This window comes from Myripristis murdjan, chromosome 21 (genome assembly GCF_902150065.1).
Source record: "Myripristis murdjan chromosome 21, fMyrMur1.1, whole genome shotgun sequence".
NCBI lineage: Eukaryota > Metazoa > Chordata > Actinopteri > Holocentriformes > Holocentridae > Myripristis > Myripristis murdjan.
Window position 1 is genome coordinate 5,589,857 of NC_044000.1, and position 11,747 is coordinate 5,601,603.

The window sequence follows — 11,747 nt, forward strand, 5'->3', positions numbered from 1 at the left end:
CGCTTGCCAGTTGGCCACATAATACATTAAATTACGAGGCTTTCAATTCCACGTTTGGCTTTCTAAAATGCTGTTCTGATACAGAGCCTGGGCTGTACTGCGGCAGTAATTACAGACTAATACAGTGATTATGTATTAGTGCTTCATTTATTCATGAAGTGATTAATTAAATTGGCTTTTAAATTAGGCAATCAATAAAAATGTAATTGAGGGAATCAATTAATAATCCTACTTCATGACTCTTTAATCAGTGACGAGTAGTGACGGTCTCATTTTTTGGCATACTTGCTCTTTATGTTTTTCTGTCGTCCGTAATTTTACTTTTACTTATTTACAGCATGTTTTAACTGATGTATTCCATTTTGCTATTGGCAAAATGAAGAAAAATGGCAATGGCAAATCTGATTTTCCTTTTTGTGTGTGTGTAAAATAAACAAATTAATTTTTACCATTCAGATAGATTAGTATTATTCAGCCATATACTGTGGTTCTTATTTTGCAGAGAAAGGATGGACGTAAAACCTACTAAACTTACATTAACTAATCATTATCACTTTTAGCGCATAGACAAAAGTGAACAAATTATAGCTAAATATTTAGGAAAGCTATGAGGTCTTTTCCTCCTAGCACAAGGTTACTATACATAAGTCTATCTACTTTTCAATACACATAGGAAAATAACAAGGAAACTGCCATTTCTTCAAAAAATGGGCACCGGGGCTTGTTTTTTTGTTTTTTTTTAAATATTGGCAAAATCAGCTTTGCTGGTGTTGGTTTATGTGCTAAAAGTGTTTTGGGAGCTGTTTAGCAGCACTATGTAAGTGAAAGGAGAGACACAAATACACAGAACAACTAATGAGGATATTTCACCACCATGTGGACTTACATCACACCCAGGTAACTGTACAACCCAACACTCTGATATCCTACCTTGTAGCCCTCAGCACTGTGGATGATATCCTTCATAGAGTGGCTCACTCTCTCCCTTTCCACCTTCAGTGTGTCCACTTCCTCCTTCAGGGCTGCAACCTGGAAGCAATTAAATAAAATGATGGATTCATTAACATCTGATCACTGATGAGATGACAGAGGAGCAGAAAAATAAACATCCAAGAACCATACAGATAGAACTGAACTAAAATTTGTCCAGTACAACCACACAAAAACAAAAACACCTAAGAAGGCAGGCAGATAATAAATTAGCTTTCAAAGCTCATGTGGAACACCTTATTTAGACCTGAGAGTAAAATAATACAATTTTGTACAGAGGAAACATATTTACAGCCCACATTCCAGATTACATTTGATAATTGAGAGATTTTATACACACATGTTGCCCCTTCTACTTTGAAGATGCAGTTTACCACAGTGCCTTTCAAGTTTCTAATAAAAGGGAAGCATTTCAGACTGTCTGACAGAGGGTAATTGCACTGTATTATACCTATCTTTGAGGCTATGCTTCTGAAGCTACCTCTGCATTTCACATCTCTAACGTCAGTGAGACTACCTGAATAAATACCTGGTGGGACAGATAGATAGATGAATAAATAAATAAATCTGCAATTCAGCTTTCTGATGCTTATTAAGAAAATACAGGCAAGCTCTCTGCATTGTAAAAAAGAAATGTCCCTAAGCTTAACTGTACCTCTTTCTTACTGGCATCCAGCTCCTTTTTCGCTTTGACAGCAACTGCCTTGATCTTGTTCATCTTCTCGTCCTTCACTGTACTTTCTTTCTCCAGGAGGGCTGGAGGGAGCAGAAGTTACAGAGATATAAAGTTACATCATGAAATTATAATCTATATACCTCTAGCCTGTCTCAATAAAAGGCTAAATTGAAAGGATTTAAAAGGTTTACAACTGACAACTGATTAGGCCAAGTTCATACCAATTTTCTCCAGGAACTGACTGGCTCCACTTTCCTCAGAGACAGCAGGCTTGGCATCAGATTCCTGGTGAAGGAGGAAAGGGGAAAAGAGACAAAATTTATAGAGATATTAATAAAAAAGAAAGAGAAGGCAATCAGCAGAACTAATTGGAGGCACTCAAATTACGAGTTAAACAATATGAATTCTAGAAGGTCCACGCCAATATAACTTCAAATATAACCATTTTCAGGTCAAAAATTTTTAAGAAAATTTGGCATGCTTTTTATGAAGTACAATCCAAATCCAGCTACTGATTTTTTTTGTTTGCTTGTTAGTTTTTTGACAGAACTGAAAAGGGAATTGGCCGATCAGAGATCCAGCTATTTCGAATTTTTATTGGCCAGTTATGATTGGTTGTTCATCAATCAACACACCCATAACTGTCAAATTTACTTTTCTTATGAGTAAAACAAAACAAAACAAAACTCAACATCACATCACATAAGCTCCACTCACTTGGAAGGCAGCCAACTCACTCCTCAGCTGTGCCACGAGTGAATCTTTCTCGGTCACTTTTTCTTCAAGTGCTCTTCTCTCTTTTTCCATATTCTGTCTGTCCATTTCCTTCTCTTCCTTCTCTTGAGTCACCAGAGAAATGTGGGTCTGTAATTTCTGGTTCTCATCTCTAATCTTTTCATTGACCAACTTCATTTCCTTCAGATCATTCTGCAGCCCTTCCATATCCCTCACCACCTCCTCCAGGTTGTTCCTCAGCATGTCCCTCTCCTTCTCCAGATCTTCTATACGAGCCTGGAGCTCTTCTTGCACCTCCTCCGTTTTTGTCTCCCCCTGGGCCTCTTCAAGTCTACTCCTCAGTTGGCTCCTCTCCTTTTCAAGCTCCCCTACACGAGTTTGGAGCTCCTGCACCTCTTCAGTGGAGCTCCTTAGGGCTTCAGACTGGTTTTCCTCCAGAGATCTAATGGTGGCTTGGGCCTGCTTTATCTCCTCTGCCAGTGAACTCAACCTGGTTTCTAGATGCTGCTTTTCAGAACTGTTTTGCTCCAGCTGAAGCTCCAGAGTTGCCAACTTTGAGCCCAAAACTTCCCTCTCTTCCTGAACTTGGGAAAGTGCAAATGATGCCTCCTCAAGTTTATGCTGGAGGTCAGCCTTTTCTGAGGAGAGATCTTTGATAACAACCTCTATCTCTTCTTTTAAACTCTCTTTCATCTTTTCCCTCTCTTCTTTCAAATGTTCTACTGCGTTCTCCTTCTCTTTTCTCAAGCACTCCAACTCGCTCTCTTTGTCCTTTCTAAGCCTGTCTATCTCTTTCTGTTTCTCTTCCTGCAGCCCCTGGACTTCTTTTGCTCTCTCATTGTTCAGCCTTGCCACTTCCTCTTCTCTGAGTTTGACCAGGGACTGAATTTGGTCTCGTTCTGTTGTAAGGGTGGTGACTATCTCCTCTAGCTCTTGAGCCATGGTCTCCTTCATCTGAAGCCGGGAAAGGACTTCCTCATTCTGCCTGGTTAGCATCTCTACAGACTCCTTTAGCTCACAGGCTACAGCTGTTTGTTCCATTACTGAGGCTTGGAGTTTCACTTTCAACTCCTCTGTGGCTTGGGTCTCATCTGAGGAGCCTTCAAGCTTCAGCTTCAAGTCTTGTACCTTCTCCACCAGGCTATTTTTCTCCTCTGTAACCTCCCTGACCCTGTCCACAAGTCCATCCCTCTCCTGGCGGAGTTCTTGGATCTCGTCTTTGAGGGTCTGTAGTGCATTGGATCCTTGTTCCTTCATGGCCTCATACTGAAGGACAAAGTCCCTCGTCTTCTGGCCCAGCTCTGCCTCCAGACCTTGCAATATGTCCCTTGTCTGCTGGTACCCAGCCAGGGCAGAGTCTCTCTCCCTAATTAGGGCCTCACACTGGGCCCTCACCTGCTGGAGCTCCTGGGATTCAAGATTTAGCTTCTGTAGCTCATCTGGATTCAAGAGCTGTTGATCTTGGACAGGACTGACTGCTAAAGTCACCACTTTGGATCTAGATTGGAGATCATCCCCTTCATCCTTGTGTCCTTCACTCTGTTGTTGGAGCTCACCTAATACTTCTTGTGTGTGCGAATCAAGGGTTATCACAGGGTCACAGTTCATGTGGCTTGGGGTTGTGGTGGAATCAGTGACAGGACCTTCCCGGTTCATCAGTAGCTCATCAATTTTGAACTCCAGCTCCTCCCTCTCCATCTGGAACTCTTCCTTAGCTCTCTCCAACTCTGCCTCAATTTCACCCTTGACATTATTCAGCAAGGTTAGCTCATCCTGTAACATGGTGTTCTGGGCCTGGAGATCTTCCAGAGCAACTCTCAGTCTCCTAGTTTCAGTCTCTTCTCCATCCCTATGGCTGGAGTCGCCTTGGCTGCAGCCGGACAGCTCCAGCATCTTAGCAATTCCTGAACCTCGAACAGGTTCCTCATCCTCCTCTTGCACATCCTGCAGGTAGCTGTCTGGAAAAATAAAAAAAACAAAAAAATATAACTAAGAGTAATATCATGGAAAAACAAAGACTTCTGTCTTTAATCATTGCCAAGGTTAGGAAGATAAAAATACTGTATAATTAGAGTGTGGTTACCTTGAAACAGCATACTTGGTCCTAGCTACTGCCCAGATGCAACAGAAAAAAGCAGTGATAGGCTAACTAACTATGAGCACCTAATCCTTGAAATGTCAGTTAACAAGTTAAATTTATGTAGGGTGATCCCCAACATCGAAGTTTGTTTTAGGAGCTTGATGCCCAGAAATCAGGTGTTTCGTATCATGACTAAGTTAGACTTTAGTCTTTGCTTCGAAGTAGTCAGGTTTTCCTTCTTGTGTAAGATCTTATTGCTCATTGGTAGGGTGTTTCCTTGAGCCATGTAAATCATCTGTCACAAATCAATGTCCTGTTTTCCTGAAGAATCCATCCAGCATAATGTGTAGATTGTATTGTTTCAGTGAGCAAAGAGAACTGAACAGTGGCAGCAAATTGCAGGGGTCAAAGCATTATTGGTCAATTTAGTTTGAGCTAGTCAAATGCTAGGCATAGGCAACAACAACTAACCTAGTTACTTTATTTGATCACACTATATTGCATGACATAATGCTTGCAAGAAATTTGCAAGCTGACTTATGACCTAAATGACTGGCACCCACCTCTCCATATACCCTTCAATGCAAGAATCCTTATCTAAAAAGAAAATGATGTTCCTAAATTAAGCATTTAAAAAATAGCGGTGGGCATCTCAGCTGTGGTTTTCAGCAACATTGGTATAAAAATTTGCGATCTTCATTCTAAGTTAGCTATGGCCAGTTGTGACTTTTGGTAAGAAAACAGCGAGTTTATAATGAGTTTCAATGCTGTAAGACTGTGACCCCAAACAGAAACATGATACAAACACCTCCCTTTTCACACCAGCTGATGTTTGAGAATCAACATTCTTTCTTTTAGGTATATTTGCATTTCACTATATAGCCAGTGCACATATGACAAGAAAAACGTGTGGATTTAAAAATATGAGGGTGGGGTGGGGGGGGGGGGGGGGGGGGGGGGGGGGGGGGGCAGAGAGAGAGAGAGAGAGATGAAGTAACTGGGATTAAGTTTATCAGTCTGAGAAACTGAGTTTGTATCAGTAAAGGTATCTCGGTGGGATCACACCAACCACACCAACAAGGCAAACCAACCAGTGTTAATAAGCTAATAAGCCCATAACAGGGTATTTGTCGCCATAAGTGGTACCAGACCAGTATCAAATTTTCAGTGCAATGTCCATATACAGTCTGAACCAGCGAGCAACCCATACTGCAAAACAGTCCATTGAAATTAGTATGATTTGTTCCTCACCTCATTATTTGTTACTCACCTATGACCTTCACTTAGGACAGTAGTCTAAAAGTAGTCAAAATACACTTTTCAGGGGATAAAGAGGCTCTGTTGGTTTATATTATTATTATTTTTTTTTCATATTTAATGTTATGAGGTTATTATTACCATATTTGCTGCTTCATAAACAAACAAACAAAAAAACCCTTAACCTCATAGGTGTGCACATAGGTCCAATGCATTTTTCTTTTGGATATCCCTCTTTATCATCACCATGTTTAGAGATACTTTACAACATCATTTCCCCGATATTGCTAGTTAAATTCACCTCCAGCTTTCACACTATGATATAGTATAAACACTATGGTATATTTGAGTCCACATACAAAAATGTTTTCCTAATATATTTGTTCATATACTATCAGTGGATTATTCTTCACCATGGTGTTCTCTGCACACTTGATTTGGAGAAATTCTACTGTTCCATTGCTGAAATACCACGACCTTCAGTTGTCAGCATGTTGAATAAAATATGCTACAAGCTACACTTCATCTAGTAGCAATGTAAACTTCCTAGAGAGCAAACTGCTACACTGTATATGCCGACGGGCATTGAAATTGTTTAACATAAGTGTAGGTGTAATCTTTCTAATCTCAGAATATTCCAAATCTATAAATAGCTCAGAAATGCAGTGATTAAGCTTAAATTTCTAAAACCTGGCTAAGGCCGTGCCTATCGCACACAGTAACGGACTGTCACCATAAGAGAAGTGCTTTAGATCCTAAACCCTGTCAGGTGGAGTCCAGGTGTACCTTTAAGAGCCAGCTGCTCGGTCAGCTCCTCGTGGAGAAGGAGGAGACGTTCCCTCTCTATCTCGCAGTCCTCCTCCAGGGCTCTCATCTCCTCCTCGTGCTGCAGGTTCCTCTGAGCCAGCTCTTCCCTCAGGTTCTCCACCTCCTGCTGGGCCTCTGTCAGCTCCCTCTGGTTACTCTCCTGCAGCTCGGCCATCTCCTGGCATTTTCGTTCTTGAATCGCATCCAGCTCAGCTCGAAGGCTCTCCAGCTCAGCTTCCAAACCATGCTGCACCTTCTCCAACTGCTCTTTCACGCTGCTTTGTTCAGCTTGACGTTCCCTCTCTCTTTCACTCTCCCTTGCCCTGTCGCTCTCTTCTCTGTCTTTCAGGAGCTTCTGAAAACGGGCCACTTCCTCTTCGTGTTTGCTGGTAGATTCCTCAATGAGGCTCTCTAGGGTCTTGATCTTCCCTTGGTGGTCTTGCATCAAACAGTCAAGCTCTCCTTGGAGTGTGGCCAAGTCATCCTGTTCATAATAATTAAATTAATGTTGTGACAATCTCAGACAACACTATATGCATCTATGCAAAGATTTGGTGTTCTTCTGGAACTTAGTGTATTGAACTTAGTGTTAATTGTGTCATGTGTTGTGAGATACCCTGTAATAGTCTGTACACCTGACACTTTAAGCAGTGTCCACTGCATTTGTCTGAGCTCACCTTGGCCTGCTGCTTTGTCCTCTCTAGGTCTTTACGAGACAATACCAGGCTTTGCTGAATCTCTGCCTTCTCCAGTAACAAAGCATCCATTCTCTCAGAGAGTTCCTGTTACGCACACACACACACACACACACACACACACACACACACTTTGTTCACAATTCATATGACAAGGATGTTGACTGTTGAATATTTACACTACTCATAAGTAACATGGAGACATGTTGCCTTGGCACATACCTACCTGTATCAATATTGCATCATTTGAATTGCTGCTACTGGTGTTTGATTGCTGTTGTTTGAGGGATTCAACTTCCTTCTCCAAATCTATGAAAGAGAATACTGTCACATACACACACATCCACAGCCACAACCCCCACCGCCAGATACCACACAGGTATAGTTTGTAGCTACCTGCACATTTGCTCTTTATCTTCTGCATGGCAGCCATCTGCTTCTTGGCAAACTTGATGAGGTCATCTTTGGCCAATGTGTCCAACTGAGAGTTTAATGGGGGAGAAAGAAGAACACCTTTATGCCAGTTACATATCTACCCATCTGATCAGTTAAATACAAAATCAGACACATGGCAAAGATGGTGGTTGCCTTTACAAGCCATTAGACACTGTGCTAATGCTAGTTGATGAGCTGTACCTTAGACTTTGGTGTGCCTGCTGGGGGTGATGCCACAGACTCCGCCCCGCTGCCACCAAGATCCTGTAGCAGTACAAGCAATGACATAACATGATATGATATGGCTTTCCAAAAAGCGACATGTTGTTTTCAAAGAACACACTAAAATCAAAGTGGAAATTTATTTGAAATATGTTCTGTTTGATCAATCAGATGCATGCTGAACTGTACAGTACTTCCTAGGGGGTTCATAAAAGGTCCTAAATCATGCTCTGTCAGGTGTGTGCTTGTGCCAACAAACCCCCGAAGTCTGTGACCACTGCAATCTGTGAGCGCGGAGGGTGCTGTCGCACATTTACATGAATAATCTTTTGTTTGGTGTTGACTCAGTTATGATGGGGGTAAAGTGGGGTCACATGTTCTGAGGACATCCGTCAGAAAAGGTGATGTGCCATTCTATCACATTCATTTGTAAAATGTTTTTCATGTAAATTTCACAGATTTGTGTGGAGCAACTGCAACATTAAACTGCAGATTTTCATGAATTGGGGCTGGCAATCAGCTCAAATCTGTCTCCTTGTCAAAAGCACTATGCAAGAGGATACTTGCCCTCATGCTGTGCTCACCTATAATTTAAACTGTGAATGGTGTCAGTGGGCAATTTTAATCAATTGTAAGAGGTTTTTTGGTCATTTTATTATCTCACTCACTGTATACACTGTTTTTAGTGATACTACATTATTTTTGAGCTGTATCAAACATTTTGCTGATTATATGTTGATTATTTCCTGATAAAGTGTGGGTACTGTGTCAATTTTGTAATTATCATTACTGAAAGGTTTATTGTTTTTGATTCATTGTATTTAGTCTTATGGGGGCATTATTCCCGTATTTGCTGCTTCATAAACAAAACAAATCAGCAAAAACCTCATAGGTGTGCACATAGGTTCCAGAGATTTTTCTTTTGGCTGTCCCTCTCAATCATTACCATGAATTCAGAGATATTTTCTGGTACTGTTCATTAGCAATTGCTAGTCAACTTCACCTCCACCTTTCACACTCTGTTATAGTTGATTAACTTTTTCAGCAAATTTGAGTCCACATAAAAATGTTTTCCTAATAGATTTGCTCCTATGCTATCAGTGGATTATTCTTCACCATGGTGTTCTCTGTACACTTATTTTGGAGACATTTTACTGTTCTGTTGCTTAAATACCATAAGTCACCTTCACTTGTCAACATGTTGAATAAAACATGTTACCAGCTGCCACTTGGTGCAAGTGTAATCTTGGTATAATTTCAGCAATTGTTGTATATATATTTTTTTTTGCATTAGGATGTAATGCTTTGTATGATGATGTTTGGATCCCAGAAAGAGTAGTTGCTACCTTGATAGTGACTAATGGTATCCATATAAATAAAATTTAAATAAATAAAAAGCCTGCAGCTTCGTGGATTATATACAAGACGAATTTAGCAGAAGATATTACTTAATCAAAAAAGGCCTGCAGTTTTGCTCTACGCTGCATCTACCATAATTTGTACCCACGTCAGGTTGAAATTACCACATTTCTGAATGGAGGTTGGTGTGACTGAACAGCACATGTGGGAGCTAACAGACTGCAGACTACTATTAGCAGTATTTATCATCCCATCCACATTAAAGATGAACACAACTAGCCTGCTGGTTATGACTGGCCAAACTAGTTAGTTGAGCAAGCCCACCATCCTGGGAGCATCATTACACTTAGCCAGGTAGCTAACAGGACACAGCAGCAGTACTCCATGTTATATTTGATAACACACACTCAGAAATAACGTGACGACGGCCCTGCGGAACAAAGCGTTATTTTAACACTGTCATTTACAGACGGTGTTCCAGAAAATGTGCGGAAGCATTCTCCTTCCTTTAGGTAGCCTTGCTCTCACTGCCAAGTTGGTGTAGCTTGACTGAAGCTAATTCCTCGACGCTGACATTTAACTTACCTCCATTTTGACCGACCGACTGTTGACTCCTCAGACAAGATGACAGATAAGGGAAGGTGACCGTCGCAAACCAATACGATACCTTGGCAAATTTATGCTTTGTTCTGGATATAAAAGCAAAACATTCCCACTGTTTTGGTTTGGAGCTACCAGCTGAAAGCAAGCACCGACTTGCTTCCGCAATCGTCAGTCCAGGTGACGTCACAAGACTACGTTGCTACGTCGCTCCTCCTCCTCCTCATCCTCATCCTCCTCCTCCTTCTTCTTCTTCTTCTTCTTCTTCTTCCATGTCACATGTTTATAGTATGTTTATCTGTTAAAACTAAATAATTTAACAAAAAAACAGTTGATTGTAATTTTGTACATATCTAAATATACAAAACTGTCAGGAAAACAGTAGCTCAGCATCTTTCTAATAGAGTGTTTGGCTGACACATGGCACACATACTATGCCAGGGTTTCCCAAACTTTTAAAAGTCAAGGGCTCCCATATATTTTGCATACGCCATGGATGCTCAATGGTCAACTATTCCAGGGCCTCAGAAAGGCCTGCCAACAGTAATACCTGGAGGAGAAATGCTCATGAACCAAACAGTGCAAGACCTGAACTCTAGTGGCATGAAAGTCATGTATTGATGGCCTGTTTTCAGAGAAAAGGCTTTTCAGTTAATGAAGCGCATTAACCCGTGCCGTTCAAGGAAGGCAAATTCGATTTTTGTGAGTAAGAAATTAAATAGTGTGTACTATTCTACAGGACCCGATTTTCAGGACTGCCATAAGATTAAACCATAAAGGAAAATATCAACACTTCATCAGATACATAAGGATTACACTGCGAATTCACATTTCCCTGGTTTTGAACACATCCTGTATGGAGATTCCCTCTGCATGACCTGAGTCGACAACACCACACCCTCTGTACAAAACGGTAACAGATTATCTATTTGCAGGAAGAGAAGTAGCACTAAATGAGATTAGAATAATTAGTCCGTAAGAGGAAGGCCTGGCAAAAACATCCCACTTATCTTTGCCTTTGCCTGCCCAGAGCCTGGGACTGAGCCTCTCTCTCATCAGAAGCCATCTGTCAAGAAGTCAACAAATTTTGAAATCCAGTATAACATGATGGATTTTGTTGCACTGGAGCAGCTGCACCTCCAATTCGATTTAACAAATTGGGGGTGCAACTGCTCCAACAGTTGCAGGCAATTGGTACTTGGATCTGTCTCTTCCTCTATTGAGCAACATGGATGCTAACCAATGCCAACTGCTACTGTTTCAGTTCAGACTTTTAGGGTCAGGATTTACCCGTTACTTTATCTGTCAGTCTACTTACAGGATATTAGGACCAACATGTTTGGGATCCCAGAACAATAGACTAGATTTTGTTGATGATCCAGATCCTTTTTTTTTTTTTTTTTTTGCCTTAGCTATGAAACTAACACAGATAGACTTAATTCCAAGTGACCAGAGTGGGACTAAGGCTACAGCTGGAATTTGTACAGTGTAAAGACATCAATCCAATGGAAGTCTATGTTCTGCCATTCAGGTTCACGGGGAGTTCCACTGTACAATGCATATGATTAGTTTCTCCGTTCATGTGTATTATGTTCAAAAAACGACTATCAAAAACAAGTTCAAACTGAAACATGAACAAGTTACAAACATGACTCAAAGAGTATCAAATTGGAGTTGTAGTAATTCTCCTCTTAATATCTTATTTGCCATCCTTCAACAAAGAGAACAGACTGACTAAGGAAACGGTCCAGTCGCATTTAAGAGAGATCCATGTGCATGTGAATACTTTCAAGTTCTGAGCACCAGATTAAATCGTAGACTCTGACAGCCATGATTATGTGAAGACCCCAAGGATCTTCCCCAGAGAGAGAGAGAGAGAGAGAGAGAGAGA

At 41.0% G+C, this 11,747-nt stretch overlaps 1 protein-coding gene across 1 annotated transcript in view; it reads right to left on the reverse strand.

The window, feature by feature from the left end:
• Positions 1–10,016, reverse strand: part of gcc2 (GRIP and coiled-coil domain containing 2) — a 29,383-nt gene extending 19,367 nt beyond the window's left edge. The window contains exons 1-10 of the mRNA XM_030080112.1: positions 9,842–10,016; positions 7,877–7,939; positions 7,637–7,721; positions 7,467–7,549; positions 7,223–7,327; positions 6,525–7,029; positions 2,384–4,359; positions 1,888–1,951; positions 1,646–1,746; positions 931–1,029 (exon numbers count right to left, since the gene is read on the reverse strand). Coding sequence (XP_029935972.1) covers positions 931–1,029; positions 1,646–1,746; positions 1,888–1,951; positions 2,384–4,359; positions 6,525–7,029; positions 7,223–7,327; positions 7,467–7,549; positions 7,637–7,721; positions 7,877–7,939; positions 9,842–9,847 — 3,087 coding nt within the window. The 5' untranslated portion in view covers positions 9,848–10,016. The remainder of the gene's footprint in view (positions 1–930; positions 1,030–1,645; positions 1,747–1,887; positions 1,952–2,383; positions 4,360–6,524; positions 7,030–7,222; positions 7,328–7,466; positions 7,550–7,636; positions 7,722–7,876; positions 7,940–9,841) is intronic.
• Between the last annotated feature and the right edge of the window lie 1,731 nt (positions 10,017–11,747).